The sequence below is a fragment of the Hippocampus guttulatus genome, chromosome 18, assembly GCF_054856545.1.
Source record: "Hippocampus guttulatus isolate MCC_2025c chromosome 18, RoL_Hgut_1.0, whole genome shotgun sequence".
Taxonomy (NCBI): Eukaryota; Metazoa; Chordata; class Actinopteri; order Syngnathiformes; family Syngnathidae; genus Hippocampus; species Hippocampus guttulatus.
Genome location: NC_141278.1, coordinates 4885780 through 4902151, shown reverse-complemented (window position 1 = coordinate 4902151; position 16372 = coordinate 4885780). Strand labels below are relative to the sequence as shown.

Here is a 16372-nt window from a genome sequence, read left to right as displayed (position 1 = left end):
CACACATCTGAATAACATATCTCAACAATTGCTTTTCTATTTCTGTGGACTGCTCTGCTTCCAGTAGATTTTTGGGTATGTAGCTAGAATTTTAGTCCACTGAGATTTCAATATCTATGTGCTGTCACATCAATTTAAATTGCCCAGCATCTTCAGAGTCAGCCGTGCTGGCTATGAGATTCTAAACTATATTAGCAACAGGACCCACGATAACCATTGTAATTTTGCTGTCATTGGTTGGTTAGTCAAGGCAAGCCAAGTTAGACGAGCAAAACACGCCTGTAGTGTCGGAATCTGCACATATTGAGTTGAATGAATTAATCTGTGTGTGTGTGTGTGTGCGCGCGTGTGTGAGCGGTGGATAGTGATGACTGTTTTTCTATATTATGGAACAATAATAATAATAAATAAATAAAATACTACGTAATTTTGCGGTAGTTATGTAATTGCATTAATCGTAATAGTCGTCGTGGTATGTTGAAGTGGCTTTACCTGCAGACTCCTGAGTCGGCCACGTGACTAGTCAGCTGGTCTTCTGTACATCCTGACCTCCTCGCGACTGTTTACAAAGCTTCATCTGTTCCAAACAGCCGAATTCGGGCTCCTCTGTGAACAAAACGCAGTCAGAGACATGATTGTGTACGGACTACCCTTCGCCGGTTAATACTTGGGTGAGTATTTTTATGTGCGTGAAAGATTTTTGTCGTGACTCTTCACGTAGCTTGACTGCAGCGAGTTAGCTAGCCGTGTGTGGCGGAAGTAACAACGGGCCGTGCTAATAGCTGTGCTAACATCTCATAGCTTATTAGTTACTTTAATGTTTAGTCGCAATTCGTTTATAGTGATACTTTATGTAAGGTTTAATTGGTATTCTATCAAATAGGATGCACATCTTTTTTGGCGGCGTAAACTGGCGCATGCTGATTGTGGTTCCGCGTTTTACACTTGCTGCCTTCATGTTCGTATGAATGTGCTTGACATCAATGTTCTCGGTGCATCTAAGTCAAACATTGCATTGATATTACCGATATATGATGGGTTTTTTTTAAATCCAGGCCACAAATTAGGCCATGCATTTTTTGCGGGGCGCCCTAACCGTCGATTCGTGTTGGGCCATTGATCTGGTACCTGTCGTCGCTTATTTATGCACTTCACTGTCATGACAACGCAGTTGTGAATTTGTGTCGGACTAAAATGTGTAATGCAAGTAATGAAAACTACTTGGGTGATTCCCAACCTTTATTGAGCCGAAGCATGTGTTTTACATTAGAATAATCACAGTGCACACCAACAAACAAAAATTATTATTCTGTTTGTTACTATACATCACTGGCATAGAGTGTTGAGCAAGGATCCATGTTGTGTCAAAAATCATTTTTGGACCCATGAAATGAAATCAAATGTAAATGTTCTTGGATATAGTAGTTTAAATGGACCTTCTTGGATCATTGTTGTGGGTGACAATAGCAGACTTGTGTCCTCCTCCTGGCTACTTCCAGCTGCTCAGTAAACTGAATCCATTGAAGACAAAGAGATGAGGAAAGAACTAGAATTGTAACCAAGACTGTTTTCCGAGACCCCAGCAACACTTGTGTAATTTTTGGGCAGCTGAAAAGGTCAAATCCTCTGCTAAATGAGTGATTTATTTGTTCCTTTCCCAAATTGATCTGTTCTATCTGGCCGCTCAATGTCATGGAGTCCCTGCTTCTTCAGTCATGGATTTTGGAACTGAATCAGATTGGGCAAGTTTCTGATATTTTCCAAGCTTAAGGTTCTGCACTTGTTCTCGGCAGATTTTTGGAGCATGTGACCACCCAAGTGCCCCCCGCATACGTGGGCTCTTAGCGAAATATTGAAGGAGAGGCATGTGAGTTTGTTTAGCTGGGCTCCCTGCCATGGACCATGCTTCTTATTGCTGCTTGCTGAAATTCACAAAGGGGGAGAAAAATCATGATTGTCATTGTTCATGCATGAAAGGGTTAATTTAAAATGTTCAACATCAGTTGAGCTTGATGGTGATTCTTCTGAAACTCAGTCTAACGACCGATGGCATTTTTTTTTCTCTTCAGAAAAACATTCTATCGGCTTGATTCATTTTGCTATGTTGTGTTGGAAATGTAGTCTCAGTGCCAAAGAGCTCAGAGCAAGCTTTTCTGAACACGCTTTTCCTTGTGCTTTATCATGTAATCAACACTGAACACTGTGTCTTTTTTTTTGGTGGGCTGCCTGCTTGTTTAAAAAAAAAAAAAAAAAACACAATTTGGAAGAGGCCACGCTATTGAATTTGCAATGTACTGAGGTGATGACACCCCTGAACCATCAGCTGATTGTCCATTCCCAAACATTCTCATGACTCTGAAGATTGTGATGTAATCAAGCGGAAACACAATCTTAGTGTTGGTCTGAGATCTGGAGGTATTTATGGCAACGACCGACGTTACAAGAGGGATGTGAAAGAAAATGATCACAAACTCAGCATTTGTTCAAAAAGAAACTGGAGGAAAAAAAAGATGTCATGTCACGTCTGCACGTCTAAAACAGACTTATATTATTGTGGTTATTATTTGCAGTGATGTCAAAGTGCATCGCTCTCCGACGGAGTCAGTCAAATTTGACTGCTTTAAAAATCTGTGCTTCCTGTTATTTAGAACTCTCCCGGTGCAGCGGTGCTAAATTGCATGATGTAACCAATGCCTTCAGGAAAGTGTAACACAATATGATTTGTTCCTTGAATCCTTTTTGTGTCACCCAGTCTGCTAAGAAACAAGTTCTGTCAAGCAGGAAAAAACAAAGCGGCAAGTAATTTCATCAGAAAATGATTGCAAACTAATAAACATAGGGAGGTGTGTTGCGAGACGAGTTTTATTCGTTCCGTGTACACGCTTAAACTTAAATGTCCTTAATCTGTTGCAGTAATATATATTTTTTCGAGTGGATAAAGACAATATACCTGCGTGTATTGTGATGCAGTCTGTCTACATGTGCTGCTTCCCCGTTCGTGTGCAAATGGCCATAGTTTAAAAGGTTACGAAAGGAAACCAATGCTATTAGCTAGCCTAATTGTGGCGTTTTGCCTCGTGCGTTAGCATTAAGATAGTGGACTTAAGTAAGGCAAAGTTGTATTCTCTTTGTTTTATGTTTAGTTTGACAGTCAACCAGAAGTGGCAATAAGCAGCTATAAAGAATTGTTCAGTATCTGTCAAGGGGCACCACGATTGTAAAATGAATTCCTCTCCCACAAAGGCAATCAAAATGGAGCATTGGATCTTTTTAAAGACAACGTTGCTTGTGATTGAAAAACCATATTTTTCCACCGCAATATTTTGGAGTACACTAATACCCATCCAAGTGTGTTTCATGCAGAATGAATTGCTTTTAATCATTTTCATGAGGGGGATGGTGGTGGTGAACTTTGAAGACTGTTTTAGTGTTTTGAGGATGTGTCCAAAGAAAGCACACAGGCGCATATATCATGCATACAATGATTTCTATTTTGATGACGCGTGTAGCTGATTTATGGCGCACTGCTCCATTCACATGGTTAATAGGTTTAAGCGATTCCTTTGTTGTCTTATTTCCACAATTAATAAATGGAAAGAAAACATTCGGCTCAGTGGAGCCGCGCTATTCTGTCGGCCGCTGTAATAGGCTAGCCATTTTCACAAACGCACGATAATCCCAAACCGGATAAAGACGAGAGGCAGAATTAGTTAACCCAGATTGCCTTTGTTCTCCGAGAAAGTTCTCTGAGCTACTAAGACGAGAGTTGCTTGAGAGTTGGTTTAGTTTTACTCCTTTTTCAGATTTGGGGATTGGTATTCATCACATTGCTTTCTTTCTTATCTGATATCATTGATTGAAAAAAAAAAAGAAACTATTAGGGGACGATCATCCCATGCTGACAAAATTGTCGTCTAGTGGTAGTCATCTAGCAAAATAATATCTCTTCTCATTTGATACTTTATGTCATCTTCTCATAAAGCTCTGCAAGTTATTAGCACATAACAAACCATAAAATAGAGATGCAACAGTTAACAGCAGCAATTAAATATATTTGCTTCTGGGCTCTCCTTACAGTACACACTAGAGGTAAGATTGGGCCGCCCGAGCCCGAAATTCGGGTCGGGCTTCTCTCTTGCTGACTTTTTTTTTTTTTTCTTTCCGAGGCCGTCAATAGTTTTGGCCACGAGAGACCGTGGTTCGCAAAAAAAAAAAAAAACAGAAGTCGCCTCATCACAACACGTACTGTACTAAAGTCTTGCAGTGACAATTCAAAGAACTCCTTCCTGTCTCTGTCTATGATCCACCCATCATTATTCTTTTTTGTCTCTCTGCTTCTCTCTCTTTGAGTGCCGCGCTAGATTCTTAATATAACGTGTTATTTGGGATAAACGTGTCAGGACATATTTCGGAAATCGACTCGGTATGCTCAAGCAACACTGTCTTCATGTTCTCTTAAATTCTCTCACATCAAACTCCTTTTGTGTCCTTCCGCATGCAGTCCATTACCTCACACTGATAGTAGCGTCGTTGTTCTCCCCCCCCCCCCCCAACCCATGCAGACACGTCTTCTTCTGAGTCTTGGCTGAGGGGACTTAACGAGACCGTAAGTAGTGCAAACTGGGACATTTACAGTTGGAAGCAATGTTTGCCTGCACCCTTTTAGCTAAGAAGTCAGAGGTTTGCATCACTGTGGTGTAGTTCTCTAAAGACGCTTTTTGATCAAAGTTTGGGAAACATATCATCTGCAATGTTGTTTCGCTACCACACTTTGCTACTGCTGCATTATAGGCAAGGTTTCAAAGAGGTCAAAAGCTCAATATGTTGGATAGGTTTTGTGAGATAACCTCTTATTCAATGAATGAATTATTTAGAAGGGTCCATAGCATAGACTGTATATGCTTTCCTGTTGTTGCTTTACGAAACTGATTTTGTCCCAGATTGGGCCATGCAGCACCCAAACTTCGAGACCCGCCACCCGCTCCAGGCAGACGAGCAGCAGGAGACAGGCTTCGACCCGCTCAACGTTATCAATAAGAACCACAGTAGTAAGTCATCTCTTAGTTAGATTCAGGAACTCCATCAGAATAAAAGTGCACTGTCTTGGGAATTCAATATGGATTTAGTTAGCTTTTTTATTACTTTTTTTAACATTCTTAAATTTGCCCTTGTTCTCTTTGCAATTTTGACGTGTACGTACTTTACAGCCTTGATTTCACAGACTAATTGTTGGTAGGGCTTCTCGTTGGAGCCGAGCTAGCTGCGTGCCTGCGGCGGATGCTAAGCTAACGTTTACACTCCATGAAGGAACTCTCTCCCCTGATAACATTGACACCACATCTATCCATAATTTAATTTAATTTAAATTTTTCGATGGGGAAAGTTGCCCCTGCCAACATGGCCGCCACATTGACACACTTTTTAGCCTGCTCTAGTCTACAGTAAAATCTTTTTCTCTGTGACGAGAGCGCAGCTCAAATCGAAACATGTGACCGGACTCTGTTGATGGTTGCTCAGTGCCGTTTTACTGGCGCTGTGGAGAATTGCGGCCGAGCTGGGATCCATTTTTTTGCGGCTCCGCTAAATTGAGGTTCAGCTGTATCTTCTGCGTCCTCTTTGAGTTGAATGTTTGTGCCGAATGTTGGGTATGAGTCACTTAAGTGATTTGTGTCATCCAGGGGCTGCGGATGACACTATGTGTGTGTGTGGGGGGGGGGGGGGGGGGTAAATATAGGGGCTGGCGTGTTGCAGCACTGATGAATATTCATTCTGAGTGTCCCTGTGGAATGATCCACTCCTGTAATTAATGTTGATAGACAGCTTCCTGACTTGAGCGCATGTTCACCCGCAGGCTAAATTAGACGTATTTACCGGCAATAAAGACAAATAAGAGTACAGCTCTGAATCATCACTTCACCTGCTACCGGCATTTTTAAGTCACGCTATGTGCAAGCATTGGAAATGCAAGTTTCCATTTATGGATCCCCCCCCCCCCCCCCCCCCCCCCCCCCTTGCTCCTGCTGTATTTTTCTCTATAAAAAATATGATGGACGTTTATTTTGACTACCCTTGCCTGACCCTCTTGTGGGTATGTTTGTCTCAGCAGGAGGCTCACTTGACAGCGGCACTCACTCACAGTCAACCTTCCCCTCATACAGGTGAGCATTTGCGGTGTTTACTTGTGTGGGTGCACCATAAACTCTGGGCCCCGGCTCACCACCTCTCGGTTTTTACTGCCGGTTGCCACTTTGGATGAATAATAGGTTGAGATCCTCATAAATATCCCGCCCTGCCTTCCCCGTGCAGGAAAGAATGGGACGACTTGTTCCTCAACAGTAATTACCTGTCCAGGATCCGGCAGGCAGGCATCAGCGGTAGACTGAGGAGCAGCCGCTTTCGGAGCGTATGCTGGAAGGTGACTGCCAAGTGGATCAAGGCGTACCGTCGAGTTTGAGCGCACTCGCGTTGGCAATTGACTGTACTTGCTGCATGTGTATTCTGGTTCTCTGCAGTTGTATCTGGAGGCGCTTCCGGAGGACAAGAGTCAGTGGATCAACAAGACCAAGGAGCTTCGAGGCCAGTATGAGAAGATTAAAGAAACGGTGAGAGGTTTAAATTCTTGACATTTCATATTGAAGCGACTGCGGGGTTTCCCCAACCAGAACGTGTTTCCCAAATTCAAGGAAATATTATTGTACATCGTTTTGTTTTATTAATGTGAAGCCTGATGGGGTTTTTTTTTTTTTTTTTGCCACAGCACATCACGAACCCTCGCAAGGCTGCAGGCCAACAGGATTTGGTGGTCAATAATCCACTTTCCCAGGACGAAGGAGTGAGTCCAACACATCACTGGTTCCCATATTTATTTCGTTGGGTTACTGATCATTATGACAAATCTTTATTATTATTATTTTTAATGTATGTGATTTTGTGTGCCTTCCTTCATTCTTTGTGTTCGTCACCTTTTCTCATTTGCATCTGAAAATTGACCTGAATACAGTCTAGTCCCTTGAGACAGGCTTGATTATAAACTATTTCAGTGCTTCATTATATGATTCATTCACAGCTTTTGATCATTATAAGGCCAGTGGATCAGTGTTTAATTCGGAAATTGATTATTCAGAAATATCTGGAAAACTTCATTTATTTTAGTCTTTTTTTTTGTTATTATTTGTCAAGTCGTTCTTTTGGTGTCATTTCACTGACCCTTTTTTTTTCATGACAACGATATAATAATAGTTATTAATCATTTATTTTTTAAATATTAATAATAATTAAATGCCGTTAAGCTTGCTTCATCATCATTTTGTCTCGATTCAGAGTCATATTTGTTTGTTTCCTTTGTTCAAATGTTTTTCTTTTCCTGCTCAGAGCCTGTGGAACAAGTTCTTCCAGGATAAAGAGCTGAAGGGGATGATAAAACAAGACGTATTGCGAACGTATGTCACATTCCAATTCCAATTGACTTGACTATTGTTTCAAATATCACAAAAATCTCGATATATATATTTTTTTGAATCCTCAAGGTTTCCTGAGATTTGTTACTTCCAGGATGAAGACGTGCGGTCCAAGCTGACCGACATTCTCTTCTGCTATGCCAGAGAAAATGAACAATTACTTTATAAGCAGGTATGGGATTTTCGATACCATTCGTTTCCCGATGCCAATACGAGTATCCACCTCCCCGATACTAAGTACCAATACCACCAGTACTGATGATACATAAAATTTCAATGAACACAATGACAGATAATTGCCAACAAAGACCCTTTTTTTGTTTTTCTGACGCACAACCGGCGCAGTACTGATACCTGGTTTCAATTCTTGCCCATCTCGACACCACACACTCTTTATTCTCATCCATTTCCCTCCACTTCTTTGACAACCGCACCATGTTTTTGTGGTCCCCCCCCCCTCCCCAAAAAAGTGAATTATATCCTGCAAATGTGCTATTTGTGTCCAGCCAAAAGTGAATTCTGTGATCCAATCATTACCCGTGTCTGCAAACAAGCGCCAGCAACTGGCTAGATGGCTAGCAAAGCATCTTTTTTTTTTTTTTCTTTGCAAAATGGAAGTGACACATGGCCAGGCAGCCGCTAACAATATCTAAATGAAACCTGTCATTCTGGATTACAAACCTCGTGCATCACTATTACAGGAAGACTGACCACAAATGAACCATCTTTTCTCTCCCGCCTGCCCCCTTTAAACCCCCCCCCCCCCCCCCCCTCGTGTCTTATCCCCGTCTGTCCGTAGGGGATGCACGAATTGCTGGCTCCCATCGTGTTCGTGCTTCACTGCGACCATCAAGCCTTCCAACACGCCGGCGAGACGGCGAGCCCCAGGTCACTTGCTATTTCCACGTGAAGCCTGACCTTTCACCTACTTGTCTGCTGAAGCTTTATCGTCTTGAGGCAGACGGATTTAATCTATATCCTCCGCATATGCACAATCGGAGAAATATCGGAGCGAAGCCGCTGCGTTAAATGGGAGTGATGCCTCCTGAGTAGTTGCCAATTGGGTTGCGTTGCTCAAGTGACTCAAGTCAGCGCTCATTCTGCTTTCATCGCGTGCGTTTCTCAGTTGTGGCTAATGGTGTATTTTTTCTCTTCCCCCCCCACAGTGAGGAGATGAAATGCTTGTTGAATCCACTGTACCTCGAGCATGACGCCTAGTGAGTATTGGACAATAACTTGATGAAGAAGATACTCGTACATCTCGCCACTTTTTGTCAACGGAATAATTTCTGAACCCGGGTAGCGAGGTGAACAAGTAGCTTGCCACGTCCGCTTCACAATTCTGAGGTTCCGGGTTTGAATCTTGGGGTGGGCAATTAAGTTGACAACTCTTAATTGAAGCAGATAATTCATGGTTCGTGCTTTCGTTTTTTTTTTTTGCGTCAACCTAACACATAAGACCAAAGCATTTTTGTCGGATGTGTAAATATTTTTAAGACATGGGAAAGAGGACCTTGAATAAATAATGCCACTTTGTGTCACGCAAACGCGATTCTTTCCTTTAGTGCACTCTTCTCGCTCCTGATGGAAACGGCGGAGCCGTGGTTCTCCTGCTATGAGAGAGAAGTGAGGCGGGTGAGTTTCATATTCGGCTTGTGTGTCTTTATATTGTAGCAGCAACATCGTCAGTCCATACTCGTGTTGGTAATGCGACTTTGTGCCTCCAGGGTAAAGAAGAGATGCTTACCAGCATCCCATTTGCTCGGCCCCAGGACTCCGGGCCATCTGTTGCCATAGTTACCAAAGTCAACCGCATCCAAGACCAGCTGGTGAAGAAGCACGACGTGGAGTTGCACATGCATCTCAACCGGCTGGAAATCGCCCCGCAAATCTACGGAATGTCAGTTCTTCCACTTCCGTTCTTCTTTCTCGTGCGATCCGAGCTGCACCAACGCAGTCGTCGTCCTTGGTTGTGCTTTTCAGCCGCTGGGTGCGTTTGCTGTTCGGTCGTGAATTTCCGCTTCAGGACCTGCTGGTGGTTTGGGACGCTCTATTTGCCGACAGCATCACCCTGGACCTTGTGGATTACGTCTTTGTGGCCATGCTGCTCTACATCCGAGACGCTTGTGCGTGACACTGAAATCCAGTCAAAACTAGCATGGTTTTTTTTTGTTAGCCTATCCATGCATGTTGTTTGGGGGGGGGGGGACGTGTGTCTGCATCTGTATAAGCCCTTCCCCATATTTAAGTATCGCAGGAAGCATTGTGCGGATTCATGGCAAATGCCATTTCCTTCTGTGCGTTTCAGTGATTGCGAGCAATTTCCAGACTTGCCTCGGCCTCCTGATGCACTACCCGCCGCTCGGTGACATCAACTCCCTGCTCCAGAAAGCTCTCTTTCTCCGAGATCCCCGAGTAAGAAATGCTTCTCTCCGTGGGATGATTTGAAAAAAAATAAAATAAAATGGATTTCACATTTCACAGAGATTTCATGCACTGGTTACACGATAAGCCGTCCACTTTTTTGTATAAAACAGGGTCTGAAAATGGCTCTTATGAGATAATTGACCCAAAACGGTAGCTTTTCACACTTCAGTCCATTACTCTCCTGATACGAAGAGATCTTCAATGGAGTTTATCCAAAGTGACATTGATGTCCTTAGGTGGATGACCATGTCACGCCTCATATACATCACAGTTACACACCTGGGGGCGGGGCATCGTGCACACGAATAGAAGTGTGCGATGACCGCAAAGAGATTTTGCGGCTGTAAAAAATGATGATATCCTCTCTCACTGCTTCTCGGAGAACCACCCTCGACCCGTCAACTACCAGTTCCAGCAGAACCTGGATTACTACAAAACGAGGGGCGCCGACCTGATGAATAAGACACGGTAAAAGAATTTCAATACAAAGTTGTGCAAGCATTTCTTGTCAAATAGATTGTCAAATAGATTCCAAGTAAATTACAGATTTTTTTTTTCTCTGATAATGAAATCAAATGTCTAGCGAACCCATAACACCTTGCAGGTGACAAAAAAATATAACCCACACAACTATTTCCATCCAGCTCCGGCCTCCCTGTGTGGAGTTTGCATGTTTGTGGGTTTTCTCCGGGTACTCCGGTTTCCTCCCACATTCCAAAAACATGCATGGCAGGCTGATTGAACACTCTAAATTGTCCGAAGGTGTGAGTGGGAGCGTGGCTGGTTGTTCGTCTCGCGATGATGATTGGTTGTCGGGTTTCTTTTTCGCATTTTGTCTTCCCCTGCGACTCAAGTTCCAGCACAAAGGCCGCCCCCCTCAACATCAACAAAGTGTCCAGCAGCCTGCTGAACTTCGGCAGGAAGCTCATCGCGCCGGCCATCTTGGCCGGCGCCGCCTCGCCCATCAATAGCGACGTGCGCTCCTCCTCGTCCTCGTTCGCCTCCCCCGCCACGACCTCCGCGCCCGCTTTGCCGCACCCGCTCGCCGAGCCCCCGGCGGGCCCGGCGCTGCCGCCGCCGCAGCAGACCCAGAGCCACGCCCACTCGCAGCACTATCGTCTGTTGAAGTCCGAGAGCATGCCTGTCCATCTGGGAAAAGGTACGCGACAGAAGGTAACGCGGCGAATGAGCTCACGCGCATCAGCTTGACTGTCGTGTTTGTTAGATGCGGTTTCAGGTGGCGATTCTCGGGTCCCACCGCAGGCTGACGCTCAAGGTAAACCACAACCACTCGTGTGCCTTCTTGTCTGTGCTCATGTCTTTGCATGCGGAACAAATTTCCCAAGTCGGGGGATGCTTTCCCAGGACCCGCAGCATTGCGCTAACAAACGCCGTCCAGCAGAGGGAGATGATAGACAGCCTTAGTAAGCCCTAAGGAGGGGCGCTTTGCTCTGATATGTCTTGGCCTGCTCTCCTCCCTTTTCTGGATGCAATTCTTAACCGTAGTCACAAATCGGAAGCAGGCAAGCACAATTTGCATTTCAACGAAGAGGTTCTTGCAAGCGGGATCGCTTATGATAGGTCGTATTTCACGTGACGAGACTTGCTTCAGCTCCGGGGGCTTTGGAGTTGATTGAAATTCAGCAGTTATTCCGACGTGTGGTTTATTGACAGTCTGGTACTATTTTGTGGAGGCAAAGAGGTGTTTTGGTCTTCTCATCCGACGCGATCTTGTTTTATTGCAGGGCAAACACTTCTATTTGATAGTTCCTTTTAAGGCAAAGTTTTGTTCTTTATGGGGTTTCGGTGCACACTAACTGAACACTTCACAAGGTCTAGTCGTCATTTATGTCGTGTGTTTAACAACGTGGGAGGTTGACAAATGGCAATTTCTGGGACGGACTTTTCATTGTAAATTATTCAAATCCTGTTATTTGAAATGGAGGGTGGAGGGAGTTGCCCACCCCACACCCTTCATTAACTCCATCCTCCATTAAAGACAAACACTAATACAAAATAATGACGATCTTGAGTTTCCTCTCTACTAATGACACTTGATCTCTTCTCTCAGGCCAAAGCTCCAAGCGGCTCAGCTCCTCTCCCAGCATTGAAAACCTCAGCGGCAGGCCACGTCAGTCCTCCTCCTCGCCGCCCCTGCCGCTCTCCAGGGGCACAAGCGATTTGAGCGCCTCGTCGCCACCCCTCTCGAGCGCCAAGAAAGAGTCGTTTTTCCACATCACTCGCTCGCGTTCCCATAGCAAGACCATGTCCAGGAAGGAGACTGTGAGATAAGCTCTGTCCCTCACATCGCCCCTTATTCATCTCCTAACTGTTGTTATTATTATTTTGACTGGTGACAGGAGGAGGATTTGGAGGCCCAGGTGTCATTCTTGCAGGGACAGATCAACGACCTGGAGGCCATGAGCAAATATTGTGCCAAGATGATGAACAGCCACATCTGTAAGTCCGGCAGCAGTGTTTTCACAAAAGCAGGACACACATGTAGCGATTTTTAACATATGACCGACCTTAAGACAGCATTCCTGGCATGAAAAAAAAATCGTACTCTGTTCCTACTTAAGCAGGATTATGTCACCACACAAGCAGTTGCTTCTCTATTTGTCACACTTGTCAACTTCAGGTTGCTTCCTAATTGGCCGTGGTTCCGTTTCACGTTGCACTCGCCGAGTCTGTGGCTCGTCCGACCTCGGTGTTGACTGCACTCATAAAGATTTAGCATCAGAAATAACGGTGCGGTTTCCCATGAGAGGAAAATCACTCTTAACTCATTCACTCCCAAAGACGTTTTTAAACGTCTTTTCAGACTTGGTCCAGAATTGGCTGGTACTGAATGAGTTTTAAAAACAAATTCCAGTGGGAAAAAAAAAACACTCCACACCACAGGATAATCTTTTAGAGACATTTGAGAGTTTGTCCGATTCTGTTTTCGATGACGCTGGAGGGGAAATTGTTCAAATTGGGCCCAACTGTCAATATGTATATCCAACGTTGGCGACGCTGCTTTAGTGGAATTCTGTCTCATCAGGTAACATTCAGGAAGTGATTTTGCAAGAGCACTTGGAAAAAGAGGACGAGGTGCTCGTTTCACTGGCGGGGCTCAAACAGGTAAGCCGCCGACGTTTGCATGGCCGCGGCACACCCGAGCGACCACGTGAAAGTCTTTGTACCTCGCTTGCCGCCAGATTAAAGACATCCTCAAGGGGGCGCTGCGCTTCAACCAGAGCCAGTTGGAGAACGAGGAGAACGAGGAGATCAACATTGCAGACGACCACTACACCTCAGCAGCGGAACCCGATTTCCGAGCTCCCCGCGGGCACCGCGGCAATCAGCGGCCGCAAGTTGGCAGGCCAAGGCGAGGTCCCGGCGGAGACGGCGGCAAGATGGCGGATGATGAGCAGCAGCAGCAGCGGGAGGAGGAGGAGCAAACCATGACGCCGCACGAGGTTCATTGGCGATGACACTCCTGAATGAATGATGTGTATTGGAATTAAATTCAGACTGCAATAATTCAAATTTGTCTCACTGTTTGACATTGTCGTCTCATTTTGTACGTCCTCGGTTCTAATAGAGGGCAAATAGTTGCTTAAGTCTCTTGAAGTGATTAACTGACCCGTAGAGACAAAAACAATAGTGATATTTGGCTTTTGGATGAACATCTTTTTTTGTCAATTTTGCCATTCAGATCCTTGTTGGATAACAAAACCATTGTCAGTATTGAAACGTTGATCAGTTGGACACGTGCAGTCAAACATTAGCGCAAATGAATGTCATGTTCGGCTCGTGACAGTTGTGCAGTGAAGCCCTTCCGCGAATAGTAAAAATACGTGTAAGTCACCCGAAGAGTCTTTGTTATTGCATGTCGATGAAGATAGCGGCAACGGACTACTTTTATCTAAATGAAGCTCTTCATTTCAGTTGAAATTGTTTCCATGAAACCGGATGGCCATGTAGGTTTGGCCTAAATACCGAAACAATAAATAAGTGAGTTTTCAATAAATAATAGTATTGCTTCACAAAAACAAATTAGTCAATTTCCAACTGCAAATATGCAGCGGTTCACTGTTGTGTGCTTTTGGTTCATCCTTGAATTTCACGAGAAAGCTGAGTATCCCTAACTTTTTGTCTGCAGTGTCTACTAACTTTAAAAAGAGTACATTTAAGTTTGGTATAGTGTTCATTCAAGGGGTAGATGCATATAATGCGACCATAGACAACTGTCACTGTACTATTGCTTTCCCCCTATAAATGCATCGTTTTTTACAATTAAACCATGTTAAAACACCTCCCAGTCAAAAGTAGACCCTGTAGAATTTCACCCCCCCCCCCCCCCCAACTGAGCCCACTAAAATAAAAATGGCAGACTGTACTCTCGTGCGCAGGTGCAGTCCATGGGCTCGGAAGCTAGGAACTGGGAAGACTACATCCTCGTATCCCAGAACGGAGACCTGCAGGGCGCGGACGGAGGCAGGGCCGCATCGGAGCGCACCCCTCCCATCAGGCGAGGCCGCGGCTTGGTTCGCATGGAGCCCGAAGGAGCTGCCGGGACCTTCAACGACCCCCTGTTGGGACCCGCTGCCTCGGGCTCGTCCAGCCCGGATGAAGGCTCAACCACAAGCAAGGACTCGGACTTCACCATCGTCAACCCCAGTGATTTTTGAACAAGTAAACCGCATCTGCCTACTCACCCTCTTTTACCCGATCTTTTTGCAAGGTTGCCATAATAAACAAATGACTTTGAATCAGAGGGGGGGTGGGGGGGGGGCTTTTTGAGAAACTGCTATCCTTTTAAAAGTTGGACATGTAGACTGTGACGTGGAGAGGCAGCCTTTCCCGAAAACATTTCTTCTGTACTGTCTAAAGCCCATGCAGAATCCAGTGGTACCTTGACTTTCTACATTGTAATGAACGGAGGTGCCATTAATCCATTCCATCTCCCAAAAAGAACTTTTTTTTTCCCCCTGGAATTTGTTTTTAAAACTCATTCAGTACCAGCCAATTCTAGACCAAGTCTGAAAAGACGTTTAAAAACATCTTTGGGAGTGAATGAGTTAAAATTAATAAGATATATAGCCATGTACAGTATTGTACTATGTAAAAATAGACCTAATAACATCATAGCATTAAAAAAAATTGCTCCATTTTTATCACTTCACTTAAACTTACACAACTAAATTTTAGTCATTGTTCCCCCCCCCCCTTCTTCCGCCTATCACATCACCCCTCCCCCCAAAAAGATTTCCTCACTTTTCACCTGTCATTTTGAAACCCTCTATCAACTCATTATCACTCACTACTTGGGATCCAGAGTTGGGGGGGGAAAAAAATATTTGGCACGATAATGCACCAAAAAATGCAAAATACTAAAAACTCGGCCTATTATTGAAAAACATTTTTTCTTCAACACATGATCAACAAATTGCAACTGAAGACAAAAAATGACTTTCAAACATACCGCTCTACCCCCTAACAAAATCGACACAAAAATAATAATCTCCCCATTTTCTGTGCTTCAAAGTTAAAGAAATACGAATGGACAAAGTCATGTAAAACAATCAAATGTCAATCATTTGTTGTTGTCAGCATGAAGGGACCAAAAATATGTAAATTTATTCACTGTATATTTTTAATCATTCTTTTAAAACAATTGGCCAAATTAATTGCGTCTCAGAATATTATTCTGACAAATATTGGCCCAAAGGCAACGGACTCAAAGCGAAGCAAGCATGTGACCTGATGGTGGCCATTTGCTGCCATCTAGTGACAAGGCGTCTGAATGTCACAAGAAATTGCGCTGACAATTCTACGCCAAAAAGAATAATAAATTGCGCAAAGTTGTCAGTTGGGGAACTTGTAAATCAAGGTACCACTGTACTCTCTCATCTGAAGGCGCAACGTCCTTTCATGGCACTTCATGTTTTGCTGTAGCCAAATCATGACTGCATGTAGTTGAGCTGCAATTTATACAACGCAGGACTGTGTCCTCTTCAGACCTGATGAGCCTGATTCTTTGTGTCTTCTGTTCGTTACGGTCTGGCTGCGTTAGGTCTTTGAGTGTCCCTCCAGAGGACAATCACGCTTCTGTTGTTCGGAACGAGGGTTGACGTCCTCCTGCATCCTAAAACCAGTGCCTCTTAGCGTTTGTTCTCCTAGCAAAACAAAATCCCAGTGATCTTCATCCTTTTTTTTTTTTGAAACTCAAAACCCTCATTGATTTACAATGATTTATGAAATGATGACATCTTTTTTATTGATTCAAAGTGAAGCTTTTACAGAGGTGACGGTGTCCTGCGAAAACAAAAAGCAGTTCACACAACCACCTCCTTCCCCCAAATGCCCACTCAGCATTACTCACCGCAAATAAAAAACTGTCTCACCGCTGAAGTTTGCGTAGTCAGCGATTTAGTTCATCAACCCAACGGTGGTTCAAGTGCTGAAGTAATTGGGAGTTGCCACAAGTTTACCTTATG

General features: G+C 44.1%; 1 protein-coding gene across 4 annotated transcripts; it reads left to right on the top strand.

Annotated features, from left to right (window-relative positions):
- Positions 1 to 532: 532 nt before the first annotated feature.
- Positions 533 to 16286, top strand: tbc1d5 (TBC1 domain family, member 5). 4 transcript variants are annotated; one of them, XM_086137588.1, is made up of 23 exons: positions 533 to 671; positions 4563 to 4606; positions 4941 to 5048; positions 6107 to 6158; positions 6307 to 6415; positions 6513 to 6602; positions 6758 to 6832; positions 7372 to 7439; positions 7527 to 7629; positions 8257 to 8345; positions 8624 to 8674; positions 9023 to 9092; positions 9185 to 9357; positions 9441 to 9583; positions 9766 to 9872; positions 10267 to 10352; positions 10739 to 11043; positions 11110 to 11160; positions 11956 to 12167; positions 12245 to 12344; positions 12931 to 13010; positions 13088 to 13348; positions 14285 to 16286. In XM_086137588.1, exons 3-23 carry the CDS (start codon positions 4949 to 4951, stop codon positions 14561 to 14563), a joined length of 2604 nt encoding a protein of 867 aa, XP_085993714.1. In that variant the 5' UTR covers positions 533 to 671; positions 4563 to 4606; positions 4941 to 4948; the 3' UTR covers positions 14564 to 16286. The 4 variants fall into 4 exon arrangements, with proteins under 4 accessions (XP_085993714.1, XP_085993713.1, XP_085993715.1 ...); XM_086137587.1 differs by having other exon boundaries at positions 6104 to 6158; XM_086137589.1 differs by having other exon boundaries at positions 6104 to 6158; positions 14266 to 14471.
- Positions 16287 to 16372: the final 86 nt, after the last annotated feature.